This window comes from Epargyreus clarus, unplaced genomic scaffold (genome assembly GCF_041222505.1).
Source record: "Epargyreus clarus isolate Ecla_fem2 unplaced genomic scaffold, WU_Ecla_fem_2.2 ptg000014l, whole genome shotgun sequence".
NCBI classification, from domain to species: domain Eukaryota; kingdom Metazoa; phylum Arthropoda; class Insecta; order Lepidoptera; family Hesperiidae; genus Epargyreus; species Epargyreus clarus.
In genome coordinates, this window is record NW_027332222.1 from 14,947,571 (window position 1) to 14,969,661 (window position 22,091).

General features: G+C 45.1%; 2 protein-coding genes across 3 annotated transcripts in view; one reads left to right on the plus strand and one right to left on the minus strand.

Moving 5' to 3' along the window:
- tow (target of wingless) overlaps positions 1–1,833 on the minus strand; it is a 114,939-nt gene extending 113,106 nt beyond the window's left edge. For both annotated transcript variants that reach the window (XM_073079173.1, XM_073079172.1), the window contains exon 1: positions 1,516–1,833. In XM_073079173.1, coding sequence (XP_072935274.1) covers positions 1,516–1,588 — 73 coding nt within the window. In that variant the 5' untranslated portion in view covers positions 1,589–1,833. The remainder of the gene's footprint in view (positions 1–1,515) is intronic.
- Positions 1,834–15,301: 13,468 nt separating this feature from the next.
- LOC140746921 (uncharacterized) lies at positions 15,302–20,818 on the plus strand. Its single transcript, XM_073079080.1, has 5 exons — positions 15,302–16,011; positions 16,111–16,737; positions 16,975–17,194; positions 17,348–19,732; positions 20,498–20,818. The coding sequence occupies exons 1-5, from the start codon at positions 15,302–15,304 to the stop codon at positions 20,816–20,818; spliced, it is 4,263 nt and encodes a 1,420-aa protein (XP_072935181.1).
- Positions 20,819–22,091: the final 1,273 nt, after the last annotated feature.

Here is a 22,091-nt window from a genome sequence, read left to right on the forward strand (position 1 = left end):
CACCCTATTTTTCTTATCTATATTAGCAATTGATCATCTTCGATGCCTACTTCTGCCTTGTAACCGCAGTGTTAAATGCTATTGTATTCTGACTGTTTTATAACACAATTTACTGAAGTAGGTACAGTACATTTATAAGCATTTTTAACATATTACTTAGGGATAGAAATCTGTGGTCGACGTCTTATAGGAGTGCGCTCCTTTAAAATTCAAACCTGACACTCGTATTTCCATGGGCGGCAGTTTCCGCCTACAATGAAGAGAACTTCTCGATTATTGCTTAAATTTCATTAATAAGATGGAAAATAATTTGTATCGATAAATCTTTGAATGCTGTTAAAAACGACGTGTCAACGTATTCAGTGACTTGATCAGACGACCTGAATATTTTCCATTTGAAGACGAACTTATGCCCAGCACTGGGATTTATAGGGACGATGACAGTGGAATTGAGTGCAATAACAAAATTTTACACTTATTTATTTCCATATTTTTTTTACATTCTTTACAAAAATATGTAAGTTATCGAATTTAATTAACAGCGACGTTCAATTATAACTTTATAATAAATAGATTGACGACTTTATAACTTTGGATTCGATTATTAAGATTAATTGCACTATTCATATTTGATAAAAGGCAGACATCTTGAAATATTGGTGACCGAAATTGGTAATTAATCTTAATTTCTTAGTTAACTAAGTTACGAATATTTATAGATACTAAAAATCAACAATCTATTATTCTGTCAATTAATTACTACCCCACTGTTAGGCATGGGCTTCTTTCTGACAAATGGACATCACCATCCTTTTATTACCGTTATTAACAATTAATATTTAATTTACAATATTTTAATTAATTTCCATACACTAACGCATTAGGTTGACCTGTAATGTTAGATGTAAGTTTTTAGTAAATAAATAAATAATTTTTTTTTCGTGAAGACACGGTGCATGGTGCGTTCTTTGACGCCGTGGGTTCAGCGGAGTGGGTATGCTGGACTCCCATCTGCCAAGCGCTAGTGTTTCTCTGGACTTTGTCAGGATCATGGGTACGCTAAGAGCATCTATTCGCGGTAGTCCACCACCCTGATCAAGTATATAACCAAGTTTACTAATATGCAGATTTCACACAAGATCTCTCTCTAATGCCAGAAAGTAGTTTAGAATATTCTACTGTGCTATGAGGTAGAGTGAGCTCTATAGTAAAAGATGCTATCACCGTTACTATTAAATTAAATATTTTATCAATAGTTGTTTTTTAAATATTGAGGATAAAAATTAAGATACGTGATAAAGTACGGATACAATAAATATTTACCAGCATGAAATACGGAAACATGGTAGTATTTAATATTTATACTTTATCAATAACTGTTTATATAATGTATTAAATCTAATATTATGAATATATTTGTTTATATTTCACTTTATTTAATTGATTTAATATTGTATGTTATGTTATGCAGCTGGCTGAATATTTTTTACTAAAATATAAAAAAAAAATATTTACCATAGAGTCTTCCGCAATGAACAATCCAATCCCATAAACAGTTGTCATTATCACACCCATAACCACTTGGCATCACTCGCTATCACGATTATCACAAAACAAAACACGAAAAGTCAATACACGGCACTCGCGAACTTACACACTTCGTAATTCGGCCATCTTAAATATATCGTAACGCAAACATCGTCTTTAGTGGTCATATTTGAATTCAGACGTAATTATTGGCGGGATTAGATGACGGTTCATTTTTTCTTTTATGAGGCAAATGATTTTATTCGCGTACAGCCAGCACGCCTGCGCGTCCTTTGCTTTTCAACGACTGAGTGAACCTACGGACGCATCTGTACCTGATATTTTCGAGGGGACCGCGCGTGCGTAGAGGGAACGCCGATCCCTTGTTAGTTATTAAATTTAAATAATTACAGACAGGCTAGTTACGTATATGCAATTAAAAGCAATTTACGTCGATTACCTGCGACACTTAACCTTATTTTTAATGGTATCATGGCCGACTCTTTTATCCTCCGGGAATAAATAATTGGATGAGCATGAAGCCTTATTAAAATATTATTATGATTGTTGCACTGAAGTATTGTTTGGCGTACACTGAGACATATTAACAGCGAAAATATAATATTTTTATTTTTCGTTCCGAAACAAACAATACAGAAGGACAAATATTTTTTTGTTACCACAAGGAAAAAAGTGGGTAGATACCTAAGTACCTACCTTAATCGTATGTACCTATCCGATCTTTTCGTGATTCTATTGAATTGGAACAACAATTGGTTTATAGCTGTGACAATTTACGTAAACAATTTTATTTAATCAATTGAGTTTGCACAATATTTATTTAGTGCTTACTTGTAAGTAAAGACACATGAAGAAGTGTCCTTCACACCAGCAAACTAATAGAAATAACACTGGTGTTACAATATAGCAATAGGCCTGGTCTGCCTAGGTACAATCAAAATACGGAGAGTTCGACAACCCTGAATCATTATTTTTTTATATTAGGAACAGGTACTGTTGAAATTCTTTTTAAAAGAGAGAGCTAACTGCAGGAGAATCGAATCAGTATCACCAGTTTAAGATCTAAAATACATTACACTAGGTCTAGACTAAACTCTACTGTGCATTTTATTAAGCTTTCAATAAGAGTAATTAATGTTAATCTATTAAGAAAATAAACAAAAAACCTCTTTCAGTTAATTCCATTACTCTTGGGAACAAATAATTACATCACAATTTACATTAACGAAAAATAATTGGTTTCAATAACAATGTAGCTCTTTCGTCGAAAACTGAAGTTTTTGCCTTCAAATTGAAGTGTAACGAATGGGTTCCCGCTGTAAGGCATGTGTTGTAACGCGACCAGCGAGAGTTTAGCGGAACAAAAATCACCATTTTATCATTATCAGTGTCGTTATCAGTCCTAGTATCAATGCTGATTGATACTAGGTCTAATAGTGGATTGTCCCTGTAGTTCGGGGACTAGAATCATAATCAGCAACCTATTACAGTCCCACTGCTGGGCTCGGGTCTCCTCTCATAATGAGAAGGATTAGGCCATAGTCTACCTCGCTGGCCAAGTGCGTATTGGTAGACTTCACATACCTTTGAGATTTTTTTTTATAAAACTCTCAGGTATGCAGGTTTCCTCACGATGTTTTCCTTCACCGTTTAGCAAGTGATAATTGATTTCTAATACGCACATAGCTTTGAAAAATTAGAGGTGCGTGCCTGGGATTTGAACCTCGGACCCCTCGATCGAGAGGCAGAGTTTCTTAACCACTAGGCTATCACTGTCTGACATACAGGGACTAGAATAGGGCTATGGTATCCCCAGCCTGTCGTAAGAGGCGACTAAAAGGGGGCTTCCGGGGTTGCGGGCGGCAAGAGTGGGAGCTCGAACCGTCCAGTATGCTACCCCGAAAAGGACGGCGGTATGTGTGGCCGCATACCGTCGTAATCACCAAATATTGTGGGAGGAGCGAACGCTTTCCCAGGGCAGAGCCCGATCCGGGCATCGCGCTTGGAGGACTCCGGTTGTGTTCCGTCGGAGATCCCGGAATTCTCCAACAAGCGCTGAGGACGGCGACCGGGGGGTTTTAGTGCGTTAAAAATACCACATAACCTGGCGTCGCTCCCACGTCGTCGGGTACCTTTTGAAGGTTTCCCCCTCGAAAAGAAAAAAAATAAAAAAGGTCTAATAGTGGATAAACACTTTAATTTCCTTTATTTATTTTAATCAATCGAACCAATTTTTTATTAATACGCTTTTATTAGCTTCAGACGTATGTATGTTGGTATGTTAGTATGTTAGTATGTAACGGAATCTTTGAACATGATTTTAACCCCCTTCAAAACGTCGGATTAACTTGAAATTTGGCATACTTATTAAGGACCGATGACAATTCAATATTTTAAACATTCTGACCCGTTATCCTTACTAGGATAATCAGGATAAGCGATTTTTGTTTTCCTGAGACCCGGAAGGTCTGCGTTAAGACCAATAAAGGAATCTACCAGGCGCGCCGATCACCTAACCTAACCTGACCTGACCTGACCTGACCTGACCTGACCTGACCTTGACCTGACCTGACCTGACCTGCCTGACCTGACCTGACCTTGACCTGACCTGACCTGACTTGACCTGACCTGACCTGACCTGACCTGACCTGACCTGACCTGACCTGACCTTGACCTGACCTGACCTGACCTTGACCTGACCTGACCTTACCTGACCTGACCTGACCTGACCTTGACCTGACCTGACCTGACCTGACCTGGCCTGACCTGACTTGACCTGACCTGACCTGACCAGACCTGACCTGACCTGACCTCAACTTCGACGCGTCCGTTGTTAATAGCATCATGAAGCGGTGTCTCATCATCCTTATTCATTCAGCACTTCAACATCTGCACCTTCCTTTAACAAGATTTCCACTATTTCATTGTTCACATTTCTTGCTGCCAAATGTAAAGGCATATATGATTTCAGCTCATCGTCATAGTCACAACTTATATTATTATCTCGAGCTGTAAAATTAATTAAACTACTAACAGTTTTAAAATCTCTGCAGGCAGCAGCAACACAAAGAGAAGAAATTCTAGAATTATTTATGATATTAACATCATCATGCTGTAATATTAAATCGATGATTGGACGACGTCCTTTTGAAATGGCTAGATGTAAAGCAGTTGACCGTTTTTCTAAAGATCTTAAAAGATGCTCTATCATCCTTTTTCCGTGATAACTTTTATCCAAGATAGAGGACCTGGGATATGGTATAAATTATGAAAGAAAGCAGTTAGCATTGGCAATTCGGATGTCATTCAACAACTCCTCTGGGATTTTCACGTTAACAATAAAAATAAACACCAATGTAAAACACCACTTCATACAGCTGCGTTAAACAAAGACCCAATATTCATTTTTGCACTGCTAAGCAAAGGTGCTGATGCTGATTCGAAAGATAAACTTGATAATACGCTACGTAATAATCGTTAAAATAATCGCTAAAATAATCACTAAAAAATGAAAAATAAATAATAGTTAAAAAAAAACTAAAAAATACGCTTTTATTAAAAAGTCGGCCAAAACATGAAAAATAAATAATAGTTTAAAAAAACTAAAAAAATACACTTTTTATAGAAAATCCAACTAAAAAATAGAAAATAATGTTTTTAAAATTTGAATTAAGAATAGTGTAAATAAGATAAAAATATTTTTTATTGTAAAAAAAGCGTGGGGTGCTTTTTAAGATATTATCAAAATGATAATCCTTCTACTCAATATCTATCAATAAAATATTTATAACTATTGACACCATGCACCCCACGCTTTTTTTACAATAAAAAATATTTTTATCTTATTTACACTATTCTTAATTCAAATTTTAAAAACATTATTTTCTATTTTTTAGTTGGATTTTCTATAAAAAGTGTATTTTTTTAGTTTTTTTAAACTATTATTTATTTTTCATGTTTTGGTCGACTTTTTTATAAAAGCGTATTTTTTAGTTTTTTTTACTATTATTTATTTCCTTTTAGAAAATGTCAAATTTTCGTCTTGCCCCACACTTTTCAATCAAACACAGCATCACGTGACACTATAAGTCCAAAATAAATGTGGTATTAATTCTGTGTAAAGTTTATATATTTTTATAAAGTTACGAATTTCTCGACTGCCCTATTACATGTGACATTAAAAACGAATTTCTGATGCACGATTCTCTCTCACATATCGTTTAACCCATTGCAGTAAGACGTGTCGGTGAATGTTATTTTTCATCTACCAAAGCGAATGGAAATTAAACGGGCGGTAATTTACTCGCGAAACTATTAAAAGATAAACTCAGACAGACAGATCTTATTTTTAGATATGTTTATGTTAGTTTATATAAGTATCTACCTTTGATCATTTTGTTAATTGTTGACAGTGGGCACTCGTATCCGCCCTGTGTTGATAAAAACAATATTTCTCGGTACTATAAAGTTTTTGTTGCCGAAGACGCGTTGAGATATTTTCGTTAGCAACAATGGCTACATATAACAATCGTTTTCCAGATACTCGTACAAATTTTTGAGACAATAGAGCCGTAAAAACCCATTTTGCAGATTTAGGTATAGGTACTTATAGTATACTCCCCGCCAAACTGCTAGTCCGCTCTGAAGTTGTTGCGCGCATGTTTAGTTACCATAATAATAATATATATTCCGTAACGTAAGGACACACCAAGGCGCCGTGTAAGGGTGTTTTTAATATCTTGCGTGTTTCACCACGCACGCGGGATTGCCCCGCACGCGGAAATTTTCACGCAGCGTGAGACACGCTAGTCCACGATCTAGTTTTCTGCGGGCTGCTGTGCTATGTGGTTGGGTACAATAGACAACAAACTCAAAAAACTATTGATCATGTACTTAATTTATAAAAGACGAAATAAGAAGACTAGGTCGCAATATGGCCTGTTATTTGAAAAGAGGATTCTTGCTCGAACGTTTGTTACACATTACAGCATGTAGTACACTGCTCCCATAGAAGCGCTCGCGCATGCATGGGGCCCCGCGCGGGGCTGCTACCCAGGATTTTGCCCCGCGACCCGCGTGCGTATTCAACGCGTTACAATAAATACTCGTATGAAAAGGACATTTACGGGAATTCCGCATGCGGGGCTAACCCGCGTGCGCGTTGAAATCCGCACGATATTAAAAACACCCTAAGTGCGGGCGAAAGCTGGCAGCGGACGGGCGCCGGGAGGGTGCTGTCTTCATCCCGCTAATATTTGCAACTTGCTATTGCGACGCGACTCGTTTCTATACTCGGAGCGGACTAACAGTTTGGCGCGGACTATATTTAGGTATAGGTTCCGGTTACAAAATCGATGTCCTCTTACTATAAGGTGTAATATTTTCTAATACTAATAAAACACCTATTAGTAGTAGTAGGTAATAAATACGACTAAACATTTGAGTTACAAAAACAAATAAAAAGCACGCATACCTACCAAGCTCTAAGATTATAAATAACTTTTACACCAAAGTTATTTTACGTGTTAACGACGGATCAAAAATGGATTTATTTTATTGTATTTGTCTTTGTGTGAGCGTTCTAATTAATTAAAACACAAAAGACCGAAAATAAACCTAGTATTTTACACGTACAAATGACATGATAGGCTTCTGTATTTTACAGCAACTTTCCAAAGATTTACAATTTGACTCGTGCTTAAAACGTATATTATAATGATAGTTTATGGCGAAGTAGGTACATCATCTTATTATGCGTTTAGAGCAAAAGCTATAATCGGCTTTATTATACACATATTTTGCATGTAAACAAAACCCACAGACGCACGATTGCATCTGCAATCTGCATACTCTAAAACCGAATAACATCTAACCATACTTTGTGTATAAATAATTTTATTGCCTAAGTTTGTTCAACTATCCAAGTGGTCATGGACTATATGTGTTGGTCGCTATGCCAGTCTGTAGAGAACAATATTAGTTTAATCATACATTGAAACCTCGTTAAAGTAGGATTGTTTTTGTAATATTACAATAAGCAATTTTGTATGATGTCGGTCGAATTTTTTCATTTTCTTTTTGGCAGTAAATTTATTTTTTTAATGACAATTTCAGCTGGTTTATACAATGGATAAGGGTTTAAGTTTACATCGCTCGACGGGAATAAAACAAAACTGTTTTAAGGAGGTCGTGGTACGAAACAAAATAATGTTGATGCAATATTGGTTACCCTTTCCTGGACTATGATTGTTTTTAAAAGATGGTGATAGGGCCCCAAGTTCAAACTCAGGGGTGAATTACTTAATATAATTAATCTAGTCTCTATTCTAGGTTTTGTGTTCGAGTTTTTATAATAATACTTAGGGTGTCCTACATTATTAATTTGGATAAAATGATCAAAAACAATCCTTTACCGACATGCATGATGGTGTTTACTTTAAACCGTGCAGAAGATATCCGCTACCCTCGTCTGGGGTGCGCTCCAGGCTTCCTCTAGACATGGGGAGAGACTCATGCCCAGAAGCGAGACATAAAAAGACATATCCATACATAGGTACATAGAAAATCTCGATTTCCTACGTATTTGTGGTGGAGAATTCTCAAGTACCAAGAAATCAGAAACCCTAGTTGTAACCCAACTCCTGCATTGAACTCCTACTTCGCCTCGTGCGACATCGACGGACGAAAAGAGGTAATGGAGGCGGCACCACCCCGCCATACATCAATACTTTTTATAGATAATGTACCTTACGCCTTACAATCCTATGTGTGCATTTGGTATCTACACATTACTAGGTGTAGTGTGTACCTATGTATCCCTTACATTACTATGTACCTGTGCCTTGCCACCAGTAATGTGTGAGTTAGCTAGTAAGCTAACTCATACATTTCTGATGGTAAGGCATCTTGAACCAGTAAGTCATGGAAATTTGGACTTCCTTATTTAGCGGAGACGAGTACTAAGAAGGCTTTTTAAAAACAATCATTGCCAGGTAGGGAAATAAAACTAGATAATCAATACCTTATACAAATATAATTTGAAGGTGGTGGAACCCTTTGTGGTTCGACTCCGGCGGCGCCACCGCCACACCTATTTCTACCTAATAACAGCTGTGTTAGGCGCTGCTGTGTTCCGGTTTGAAGGTAGGTAGGAATATCTAATTCTATCTGGGGTTGATTACAGATGTCCACGGGCGGCAGTAGCCACTTACCATAAGGTGGACTGCATGCTCGTCTGCTACTCCTATATTAAAAAAAAAAAACCTATATATAGGTATACCATAATTTCAGAGGGGTTTATTCTGTTACGTTCATGAATTCAATTATGTTTGTGATGGAAATCATAATCGGGTACCCTTGTCGCTTAAATTACGGAGTCCAAGCGAACATTTTAAAGCAATTACAACTTTCAATTGAACTTCCGTCTTGCGGCTTACAAACAGCGGCATGATTGCTTTTATGTTATACAAAAAAATATAAAAGCGTATTTTTTACAAATATAAAATTTGTCCTAATGGCTCTGTCTTCGATTATTATATACATTATTGTTAAGTTTAATTGAATTAAATTTTGTGTTTATTTGGAAAACTGTCTTTCACATTAGAGATGTTTAAAAAAATTGATAACGTGACTCAGCATACAGCATAAAGCTGTGACCTAACCCTATATGGTTATATTCTTCGAACGTAGCCGATTTTAAATTTTCAACTAATGTGCAATATTAGGGCTGGTATGCAGAATTATAGAAATTACCCTATATGTAAAATAAGACTAGGTAATAACTATATGGTGGAACAAAATACGCAGTGTTTAAGATGCTATTCATTGATTCGATTCGATTTCGAGTCGATTCATGTTATCCTGAGATGCATTCTAAGAGCGCATAATAATCACTGTGATCTAGAAGTTCTCCATAGAATAACTTCACTTAAAAAAACTCCATAGCATCTTATATATCTACCCACTTATCGTTAGGTAGGTACGTATGCATACTTGGGAAATGCCACATTAAGTTATACCATGTTATTTCATTACGCGTCTGTTCACTTCTAGTTAAATCTAAATCTCGTTTGCTTAGGTTTAAAATATGAAAAGTAAACTAGAATAATTTGTACACAGGATGTAAATTATGTGTTGCGGACGGCGAATAAATTTAAGAATAGTTGATATATTGTAATTCATATTATTGTTTTTTAGTACGTAAGATTGTTGATTTGTATAAGAATATTTAATGTGTATGAAAAATAATGTACAACTATGTTTAAAATAAGGTATTTAATGTAAATAAATAAAGAGAAATAAAAATAAAGTAAAGTTAGAAAGAGAGGGACACGAGTGAGCGAGATGCATGATAGAAAGAGAGGGCTATAGGAAGTGAGCGAGACGGGAGTAAAAAGCGACTGCTGCGTTAGCCCCCCGTCGGTTGTAACACTCACTTTGCCACTTAAGGTGGCTAAAAATAGGGTCCGGCACTCTGCGTTTGAACGCCAGACCGAGCAGCCCCGCCTGCTCGCGCTCTAAGTGTTCGCTAACCCAGATTTTTTGTCTGGCCTTTCGGCCGGTTCTCGACTACTCGATTTTTATCGGTAGCGGTCCGTGCTTTGTTTATTGCCAATTTATTGGGAATAAACAAAACTCACGTCCCGACGCGTTTGAGTTGGTGGATACCTAACGGTGCCAACGAAACCAGCTAGCGTTGACCCGGTGCGCTTCTCAGACCTCTCGGCCTGAGAGAAACCGGCAGACCCGATCCCACTGCACTTGGGCTATCCCAAGGGTGACGGTAGCAGTTACTTTCCCTTAGGGGTAATTGCATTTCCCTCCCCCTCCCCGTTAGCTCCCTGCCTCGGCAGGGAGGCATCCCTGGTTACCATGGCCTACATGGTAACAGATAGGTTTTTCGAGGCTCTGTCCTCCCTCTTGAGCAAGGAGCTCAACCGCCCCATTGACGCTGTCAAACTCCGCTCCCTCTGCGAGCCCTTAAAGTCCGTAACGGATCCCCTGTCCGTTACCGATTCACCCGCATCCCCTGATGCCACCCCGAGACACGAGATGGACTTTGACGCCATCTCGTTAAAACGCCCCGCCTCCTCCGACGAATCGTCGGAACACACCCTCATCACCGCCCCCTCCTCCGACGACGACCAGGGTTTCACCCCTGTCAAGTCGAGGAAGACCAAGAAACGACCGGTCAAACGCGTCGCTAAGGCGACAAGTGAGACTTCTTCCGTGGCCTCTATCGAAGCCACCCCAGCCCCATCGGCCCCCGCTCTGGCCCCCGTGCCAAAAGCCTCCACTCTGGCCCCCGTGCCAAAAGCCTCCACCGAGCCCCAGAACTCAACCCCCGCGGCTAAGCCCGCCAAGCCAGCCACACGCTGCGAACCGGCACTTGCCAAGTGCAAACCGCCCCCACACATTTTCTTCAGAGATAAGTCGAAATGGTCCGACTTCTCTAAAACCCTAGTGGATAAACAGATCCACTACACCAAGGCACGTAACCTTCGCGACTCTATTCGCGTTTCATGCCCCACCACCGAGGACTTCAGGAGCCTCATTAGGCTCCTAACTCACCTTCAACTCCCGTACCACACGTACGCTTTAGAAGAGGACCGCAAAATCAAAGCGGTCCTTAGGGGTCTCCCCTACGAGCTTCCCACCGACGAAATCCTAACGGATCTAGTCAACCAAGGGTTCCCCGTGGAAGGTGTACACAAGCTGTACAACCGCAACGGGGTCAAATACCCTCTAGCCCTGGCCATTCTAGCCAAGACCCCGTCCTCCAAGGACATTTTCAAGGAGAAGGAGCTCACAATCTGTGGCCTTTCTGAGATCAAGGTGGAACCACCTAACAAGCGTGGCTACCCTGCCCAGTGCCACCGCTGCCAGCTTTACGGCCATGCAGCGGCGAACTGCACTGCCCCCCCAAGGTGCGTCAAGTGCCTAGAACCCCACGCCACACGTGAGTGCAAGAGAACTCGTGAAGACGAGTCCCCTCCTGCCTGCGTGCTATGCACCACTTCAGGGCACCCGGCTAACTACCGTGGCTGCCCTAAAGCCCCCCGTCCCGCTCAAAAGAAGGTTGCTAAAAAGCAGCCCTCGAAAGCAGGCCCACCTCCGGTCAATTCGACCAATTTCCCGCGACTAGGGGCCTCCAAAACCCCAACCGCTCCCATGAGTTGGAGGAAAGTCGCACCCGCGACCGCCCCACCAACCCCGGCCCCTAAGGCCACTCCCACTCCCCGTCCCACCCAAGACGCATCGGTAAGGGAACATATCATGTTCCTTAAGGACTGCGTTAAGGGCGTGAACCTCGACGAGATCATACTCGTCTCGCAAAAGATGCGTAACGCCAGCCAGGCGGAGCGCATCGCAATCTACTCTGAACACTTAGCGTTGTTCAAGTCCATTCAATGAGTAACGTTCATACTCAACCCCTTCATCCCGGTCGTCAAAAACCTAAAGGCGTCTCGCTTATCTCCTTCAATGCACGAGGTCTTAAGCCTTGCATTCCCGAACTCAAAGAGTTCGTCCGCAACAGGGATATCGACCTGTTGCTTGTTCAGGAAACTTTCCTCAAGCCCTCCCTTAAAGGCGTAAGTCTCCCCTCTTACGCGCTTGTACGTAATGACAGAGCCGACGACCGTCGTGGCGGAGGCACTGCCATCTACTACAAGAGATCCTTCCATTGCACCCCTCTGGAAACACCCAAGCTCACCAATATGGAAGCCACCATATGCAAATTAGGCATGACAGGACACCCGTCCCTGATCATAGCCTCAATTTACCTCCCCGCCAATAAAGCCCCTCTCCAAAGCGACTTGGAGGCCCTCCTCTCGCTCGGAGACTCTGTCGTACTATTTGGAGATTTCAATTGCAAACATACCGTTTGGAACAGTCGTCTGACTAACACCAACGGTAAGAAACTCTTAACCATTTCCCGCGCACTGGACTTTGATATCTTCTCTCCAACAGCGCCAACCCACTACCCCGATCGGGAAGACCAAGAACCCGACGTGCTGGATTTCGCCCTCCTTAAAGGCGTCGCGCTCAATACAAGAGCGATCGAAACACTGGACGATCTGGGCTCAGACCATCGTCCAGTCTCTCTACAGTTAGGTCCCTATGATCCAACTCCCCATACCTCCTCGAAAACCTTCACTAATTGGGAAGGGTACGAGAAATCTCTCACCTCGGCCATAGAGGCCCCCGATTCACCGTATACTATTCCCCCAGACTACCTTGTTAGCTCGGAGAAAATAGACAGTACGGTGAACTCACTCACCCAGCTAGTTCAGACTTCGCTTCATGACAACGCGAAGGTGGTAGAGGTCCCGAACCGCAAACTACCTCGCGAGGTCAGGAAGCTAATCCAAACTAAAAACGCAGCCCTCAGATGGGCCGCCAAGTATCCCACCCCTGTCCTTAGGAGGCGCGCTAACGCCCTCCAAAGGAAAGTCAGATCCCGGCTAGCCGAAATGAGGGATTCCAACTGGAACTCTCTCATGGAGGATATCCAACCTTCTCATAAGGCATTCTACAAAATCGCTAGACGATTTCGTACCGAAGCCTTCTCAAGCACTCCCCCTCTCACGCGTCCCGACGGCAGCATAGCCTTCGAAGACGCTGAGAAGGCCGAATGCTTCGCAGATAGCATCGCTGCGCAGTGCTCCCCCAGCACTCAACCGTGCGACCCTATGCACATTCACAAGGTGGAGGAGGAGGTCCTTAAAAAGATCTCTCTCCCTGTCACCTCTGCTCCCATTAAAATCACTACAGACGAGGTCCGGACCGTCATCCGCGGTTTGAAACCTCGTAAAGCCCCAGGTCCGGATGGTATCTCCAACCTGGCGCTCAAACACTTCCCCGAGCAGGCACTGACCCTTCTGGTCATTATCTTCAATGCCTGCCTCGATCTCAGCTTCTTTCCAACAGCCTGGAAGACAGCAACAGTTATCGGTATTCCCAAGCCTGGGAAACCGAAACATATTCCCTCCAACCACCGCCCCATTAGCCTCCTCAATGCAATGGGCAAGGTTTTCGAACGGGTGATCCTCGTTCACATAAGAGGGCACCTCTTCCCAATAGATACTCCCCCACTCATCATTCCTCACCAATTTGGCTTTCGCCTCCAGCACTCGTGCCCCCAACAAGTCCACCGCATTGTCGAGTACATCACAAGCGGGTTTTATCCAAGACGTAACAAGACACTAGCAGTCTTCTTCGACGTCGCCAAGGCTTTTGACAAAGTCTGGCATGGAGGACTGGTATACAAGCTATACCATTCTGGTCTTCCTGATCGCCTAGTCCGCATCGTGGCTTCCTACCTTCAGGACAGAACCTTCCGCTACAGGCACGAAGGTATCCTCTCTCCCCCACGCCCCGTAACAGCCGGAGTCCCTCAAGGCTCAGTGCTCGCTCCTACATTATTCATATCGTACTCCAACGATATTCCTATCCCCAAAAATGGGGTGCAGCTCTCACTCTTCGCCGATGACACCGCCCTTTACATCCAAGGGCAAAAGGAGTCATCTGTCCTCGCCAAACTCCAACGCTCGGTCAACGAGTTAGGAGATTGGTTTAGGAAATGGCGCATCGAAGTCAATGCGGAGAAAAGCTCCGCAATGCGCTTCGACCACAAACGCAGGCGCTTAAACAACCTGCCCTCCGTCAAATTACTTGGGGCCCCCATTCCATGGAGGCCCACAGTAAAATACCTAGGAGTTACCCTTGACCCGGGCCTCACCTTTAGACCCCACGTCTCTAAGGTCACCCATACCGCCCGCTCTTACATGAGCCGCCTCAACGCCATGATTGGCAGACACAGCAAGTTGTCAGCCAGGAATAAGCGAACGCTGTATAAGGTTTGCATTCGACCGGTGTTAACATACGCCTCCCCAGTCTTCGCTCACGCGAATCCCACCATCCTAGACAAACTCCAGGTCATACAAAATCTCTTTTGTCGTCGGGCACTTAATGCCCCCTGGTATGTCAGAAACGCTGACCTCCACCGCGACCTGGAGCTCGCTCCAATACAACAAGTCCTCAGACAATTCTCTGAAGCGTTCTTTGACCGCTCAGAAAACCATTCCAATCCCTTAATCAAGGGTACAGCGGACTATGCTGCCCCTCTTCCTACCCGTTACAATTGCCGTCGGCCAAGAAATATCTTGACCGACGCTCCTAACAAACTCTCCACCGATGTGGAGAATCTTCTGGCCGCCCACAGGGGCGTACAACTCTCCATAGAGAATCGTCTTCCCGACGATTCTAATCTTATTCATGATACGTTGACACCTTCAGTGTCATCTATCCAGCGGTAGCTCTCTAGGGAGCGCCGCTAGCGCCTCTCGCTCCGCAAACGAGAGGTCGCTATCCGATGTCGGCTGTACGGTCCCCTTGGACGAATGCCTTAAAGGAGTTTTTAGTGGGATGGTCCTCCCTTCAGGAGGACCTTTCAGTCAGCCCCACACGACGCAGGCACCGGCCGTCGCGGCCTGTAAGTGCTTGGACGCATTTTTTGCTCCTCCCTCTCCGTAGAGGGTCAGCCCTTTTTCCACCTACATCTGGGCGCCAAAAAAAAAAAAAAAAAAAGGGTCCGGCACGCTCCGGAAAAAAGAAGAATATTGTGAATAAATGGTCAAGAAAAGAAAATACAGGAAGAAAAATTCAATTGGAGTTTTTATTGCAAACCCGTACTCAACATTGGTCCTTCGATCGGCGGATACAGAAAAAAGAAGCAACCAGCGCGTCTACAATGAACACACGAAGCAAGAAGACCCACTCCGAGTCCGGCATCGGCGAATCGGAGCACCCTCCGCCAGGTGGGCGGGGGCTGTTCCACCGTATATATGAAGAATCGCCGAGATCGCCATCGACCGCAGTCCTCACCGGGACGCCCGCCGGAACATCCGTCGGGAGGATCCCACCAGGAAGGGTCCTCGAGCGCTCACCTGTACGCAGCACCGCACACCCCGAGCACCCCACGTCGCAAGAGATACCGTCGCGCTCCAAGTCGCCTATATGCCGGCCCACGTCTCCGGCATATAGCGCGGCGCCCAGTATACGTTCGCATCGTTCGTCGGTCAGCGTCGCGGCACGAGTTAGGCTAGTCGAATACGAAGCGGAAAAGGAGCTAGCTGAATTAGAAGAGAGAAGAATACAACTAAAGAAGACGCTAGTAAAGAAGCGGCTAGAAGCGGAAATCTCTGCGATCGAAGCGGAAGAGGGGGGGGAAACTATCTGCGACCAAGAAAGAATACACGACTGGGTGAACAAGAGCCACGAACACGCCGGAACGCAAGTACACAGGGAACAGGAGGTCCTACCTCCCCCGTTAGAAGTACGGGGGGAGGAACGGCCTCGGCAGAGGGGAAGGGGCATCGAACAATTAGCAAACGCCTTAGAGAAGATGATGCACGTACGACCCCCGCCGCGGCAAACGTCGGAGCTCCCAGCATTCTCCGGGTCCGTCATGGAGTGGCTACCCTTCAAAGCAGCAGTAGAAGATTCGACGCGTCTCTACAAATTCAGCGCCACAGAAAATTTATTGCGGCTTCGAAACAGTCTCCGTGGGGAAGCGAGAGAGACAGTGCTCTCTCGACTGTACACGGCGACTCACCCGGACAGCATAATGAAGACGCTAGAAATGAAATACGGTCGACCTGAATATATCTTCGATAAAGCAATGGAAGAACTGAAGAGACTCCCCAAGGTCGGCAACTCCAGCAGCGAATTGAATGAATTGGCCATCAAGTTACAGAACGTCGTCTACACTATGAAGAGTGTGGACCACCGTGGTTATCTACGAAATCCATTACTGATAAGGGATGTAATGGAGAAGCTAAGCCCTCACCTGGTGAGCAAATGGGCGGAATACGCGGCGATCAACGAAGGGAAGATTGCATACAGCGACGAAATCACAATACTCTCGGAGTTCCTGATGGGTGAAGCAGACAGGGTACTACGCTACACGCACACGGCGAGGAACAGCGCTCCGGGGCTTCTCAGAGGGGAGAGGCCAGTAAGGAGGACAGCACCTCGGGAGAAGGTCTATTCTACGAGTGAATCGACGCGTGAAGAGCGAGCACCTAGCTGTCTACGATGCCAGTCTACAAGCCATCACACTCCGAAGTGCCCTCAGCTGAAGGAACTCACCATCAACGACAGGTGGAATTGGGCGAAGGAACAGCGGTTATGCTTCAAATGCATGACACGAAGACACAGTAGAACCACATGCAGAGCGAAGCCGTGCGGAGTCGACGGGTGTAGCATGCAGCATCACGCCATCCTACACAAGACTGCAGAGCCCGCCAGGAGGGTGGAGACTTCTGAGTGCACAGATCAGGGTGCACCCGCAGCGGTCATGAGCGTCACATCAAAGGTGGCACCAAGAGCGGTGCTATTGAAGACATGTGAAGTAAAACTCAGCGGTCCACGGGGGGAGATAAGGACGCACGCCCTCCTGGACGAGGGGTCTACAGTAACCCTTATAGATGAAGAATTGGCAAGTCAACTCACCAGCGGCGGACCGAACCAACCTCTAAACATAAGAGGTATCAATGAACAAAGAAGAATCGACAGCAAGGCGGTCAAGATTCAAATCAAAGGTCTACACGAACATGAAGCATACTCCGTGACAGCCCGCACGGTGAAGGGACTTCAATTGCATCATCAGCGCGTACCTCAGAACCTGGAGCGGTATGCACACCTGCGAGTCATAAGGGAGAAAATCAGCACGGGGGAAGCTCGACCTCGCATACTAATAGGCACCGACAATTGGCACTTAATAGTGTCCCGACAGCTGCGCGCCGGCAAGAAGAACGAACCTGCCGCATCAAGAACGAAGCTGGGATGGGTTCTACATTGGTCGGTACCTAGGAGGTTCGTCTACCAGGACCAGGCGGCCGTGCTTCACGTCTGCACGGGCGACATACAGTTACAGAAGCTCGTCGAGTCGCATTTCGACGTAGACTCGCTCGGCGTATCTACGAAAGAGAAGATTAACAAGTACGACAAGAGAGCCAGCGACATCTTCGAGGCGACCGCCAGACGGAAGGACGGACACTTCGAAGTGGGTCTACCTTGGAAAACTGACAACCCCACGCTCCCCGACAGCTACGAGCAAGCATACAAGAGGTTACGCACATTGGAAAAGAAGATGGAAAATGAGCCCACATTCAAGAAGGAATACAGCGCTCAAGTGGCTAACCTGCTGAAGAAGGGTTACGCAGAAGCATGCGACGGCAACGAAGAAAGAAGTAACGTCAAGTGGTACTTACCTCACTTCGCGGTTGTCAACATTAACAAGCCAAACAAGATACGAATGGTATTCGACGCAGCGGCCAAGATTAACGGAGTCAGCTTGAACGACTACCTGCTGGAGGGGCCCGACCTGTTGGTGTCTCTGATTAAGATTCTGTTTGGTTTCCGCGAAAAGAAGATCGCGGTGACGGCGGACATAGAAGAAATGTTCCTCCGAGTGAAGATACGTAGCGAAGATCAACCAGCCCAGATGTTCCTGTGGCGGGACGAGTCCAGTGAAGCCCCGCGCAAGTACAAGATGACGTCAATGATATTTGGGGCCTCGAGTTCGCCGTACCTCGCTCACAGCGTGAGAAACAAGAATGCCGCCGATTACGAAGAGGGATACCCGGAAGCTGCGCGAGCCATAAGGGAACGCCATTACATGGATGACTATTTAGATAGCTTTCAGTCAGAAGAGGAAGCTATAAAGGTCATAAGGGACGTCATTCATGTACACGAACAAGCCAGCTTCAATCTGCGGGGATGGAACTCCAATAGCCCAGCTGTCCTCGCGAGTATTCCCGACACGAAGAAATCGAAGAATGTCAACGTGCAACTGACGACACACCAGTCGGAGAAGACCCTGGGACTAAGGTGGAACCCGAGCGAAGACACCATAGGCTTCAATACGGACATTAAGAGGGTCCCCACCGAAGTCAAGTGTCAACAGCGAGCACCGACCAAGCGTGAAGCACTGAGCGCCGTCATGTCAATCTACGATCCCCTGGGCCTCGTAAGCCAGTATACGATCACCGGGAAGATATTGCTACAGCAACTATGGGTCAAGAAGGTCGGCTGGGATGAAGAGCTACCTAGGGAGGAAGCCGAAGAGTTCCAGCAATGGGTCGCCGGACTACAAGACATCTCGAACTTGGCCTTACCACGTTGCTACAGCCGCGACATGACTCCGAGCTCAGAGCTACAGCTGCACATATTCAACGACGCGAGTGAACAGGCCTACGCGACCACGGCGTATTGGAGGATCACCCATAAGGATGGCACCGTGGAAGTTGTACAAGTCATGGGCAAGGCTAAGATGGCGCCGTTGAAGTTACTCACGATTCCCAGGTTGGAGCTACAGGCAGCACTCATCGGGGCGCGTATGGCGAGCACCATCCTGAAGGAACACGAATGGAAACCAGGGCGAGTCTACTACTGGACGGACTCCAAGACGGTACTTCATTGGATAAGGAACGATAAGAAGAAGTACACACCGTTCGTGGCGCATCGACTGGCGGAGATAGGCGAGCTGTCCCAAGTGGAAGATTGGCGATGGGTGCCCACGGCCGATAACGTAGCCGACGACGCCACGCGAATCGAAACGAAGAAGATCACTGGCGCAGACCGATGGTTCACCGGGCCGTCATTCCTGGGCTTACCAGAGGAGGAATGGCCTACCGAAGCTACAAGCAGTGACACTTCAGAAGAGGCGGCGTACACCATCACCACAGACGACATCACGGACCGCATGGGCTGCCTGCCGGACATAACGAGGTTCTCCGCCTACAGACGACTCATAAGGGCCACAGCGCTAGTTCAACTCTACGTACAGAAGCTAAGAACAAAGAACAGAAGCCTGCTGTTAGAAGTCTCCCACATACAAGACGCCGAGCTGCGGTGGATACGACAAGCACAACAGGACTCCTTCGGCGAAGATCTACGTAGACTGCGGGCTGGACAGCACTTACACCGGCATAGTAAACTAGCGAAGTTGGACCCCGTCATTGAAGAAGGAACACTGAAGGCCCGAGGCAGAATAGGAGCCTCTAAGACGTCGACGCACTCGAACCGACCTATAATATTGGATGGTGGTCACCCCTTCACACGCCTACTAGTGATGGACTACCATCGAAACGCCGGACACGCTAACAACGAGAGGGTCGTAAACGAGCTGCGACAAAAATACGTTATATTTCGACTACGACCGACAGTAAGAAAAATGGCTAAAGAATGTCAATTTTGCAAAATAAGGAAAGCAACGCCGCAAACACCGCCACGAGGGGACTTACCAGAAGAGAGGACAAGTCCAGGGCATCGACCGTTCAACTACTGCGGCGTGGATTACTTCGGCCCCCTAACAGTCACTATTGGGCGCCGACATGAGAAGAGATGGTGCGCACTGTTTACCTGCTTAACTACACGAGCAGTGCATTTGGAATTGGTGTCATCGCTGTCGACCGACTCGGCAATTATGGCACTCCGAAGGATGGCCGCCAGAAGAGGATGGCCACAGGTGATCTTCTCAGACAACGCAACGAACTTCAGAGGTGCTGACGTCGAGCTCAGAAACGCGTACCGGGCATGGGGTCCGGAGCTACATAACTTCTGTCTACAGTATGGAACCAGCTGGCGTTTTATCCCACCGGGGGCTCCGCACATGGGCGGGGCATGGGAGCGGCTCGTGCGGTCAGTCAAGACCGCGCTGAGCACCACACTGAACGAGAAGTCACCCAAAGAAGAAGTCCTTCAAACGCTACTGGTGGAGGCCGAGTACTGTGTCAACGCTCGGCCACTCACGCACGTCTCCGTGGATACCGCCGACTCAGAAGCACTAACCCCCAACCACTTCCTGATTGGGTCGTCGACCGGGCTGCCGCTGACGGGACCCTGCGAGGAAGCCGACCGCAGCGTGTGGAGAAAAGCACAGGCGCTGGCGGACCAGTTCTGGGGGCGGTGGGTCAAGGAGTACCTGCCGACGCTGATACCTCGAGGACAAGAGACAAGGGCATCACGACAACTACGGGTCGGCGACCTGGTCATCGTGGTCGACAACACGCTACCCCGCAACACATGGCCACGCGGCATCGTCGAGCGAGTGCACGAGGGACCCGACGGCATCATACGCTCAGCAGACGTGAGGACCCGGGGAGGAGTCTTCAGGAGGCCCGTGGTGAAGCTCGCCGTCCTCCAGATAGGGAGGGCTACGACGGAGCTGCGCCGGGGGGAGGATGTTGCGGACGGCGAATAAATTTAAGAATAGTTGATATATTGTAATTCATATTATTGTTTTTTAGTACGTAAGATTGTTGATTTGTATAAGAATATTTAATGTGTATGAAAAATAATGTACAACTATGTTTAAAATAAGGTATTTAATGTAAATAAATAAAGAGAAATAAAAATAAAGTAAAGTTAGAAAGAGAGGGACACGAGTGAGCGAGATGCATGATAGAAAGAGAGGGCTATAGGAAGTGAGCGAGACGGGAGTAAAAAGCGACTGCTGCGTTAGCCCCCCGTCGGTTGTAACACTCACTTTGCCACTTAAGGTGGCTAAAAATAGGGTCCGGCACGCTCCGGAAAAAAGAAGAATATTGTGAATAAATGGTCAAGAAAAGAAAATACAGGAAGAAAAATTCAATTGGAGTTTTTATTGCAAACCCGTACTCAACATTATGCATAGATGAAACACGCAGTAATTCCGTGTTGCCGGCGGGGAGACGCGGCGTCGCGTTTAAAGGAACTCATTAACTTTGAAACGGTCTCGACTCGGCTCAAAGTTATGACGAAAAATGCACATCTACTAAGCTACGTGCGTAACACGTGGCATAAGTGTTTTATACCTATAGAATATATACGATAATATTGAAGTAGTAAAACATTCAGTCCACCTGACGCTTAGTGGGTACTACCGCTTATGGACATCTGTAAATCAGATAAGATAAAAGACCTACCTGAAGTTGCCTACAAATGTATTGCTATGCTTGAGGACTAAGTCCAACCGCCTCGGATAAGTATGTCTCCCTACTACACCCTTCTTACTAGAACACAGTAGCGCTAATACCTATTGCTGTTATTTAGACCAGATTAATAAGAAAGCTACCACCGATAGCTAGATAGAATGTGATTTATTTAAACTTACCAATAGAGAAAAGTAGAGTACTCATTTTATTTCCTAGTAGTCGTTATTCACTTCATGTTCATGCTGTTTGTCCATTTACTACAACGTTTATCTTTTAAACCCTAATAGACGCACAGAATTACCACAATTCTTAATAATGGCAATATATGTAAACGTCTAAAGGTTGTATGGAACAATAAGCGTACGAGTCCGACTCGCAATTGCCCGGCTTTTTTTCTAGTCTTCATACACGCATTAGGCTTGCGAGGACGAAATACCTGCATTAAAAGCTTTAAAATTACACATTAATAATTTCCTACATATTCAACTATTATAACGTAATGAAAATTTTACAGCAAGATTAAAAAAAAGACGTAAGACATTTTTGATATTTGGTGTTTAA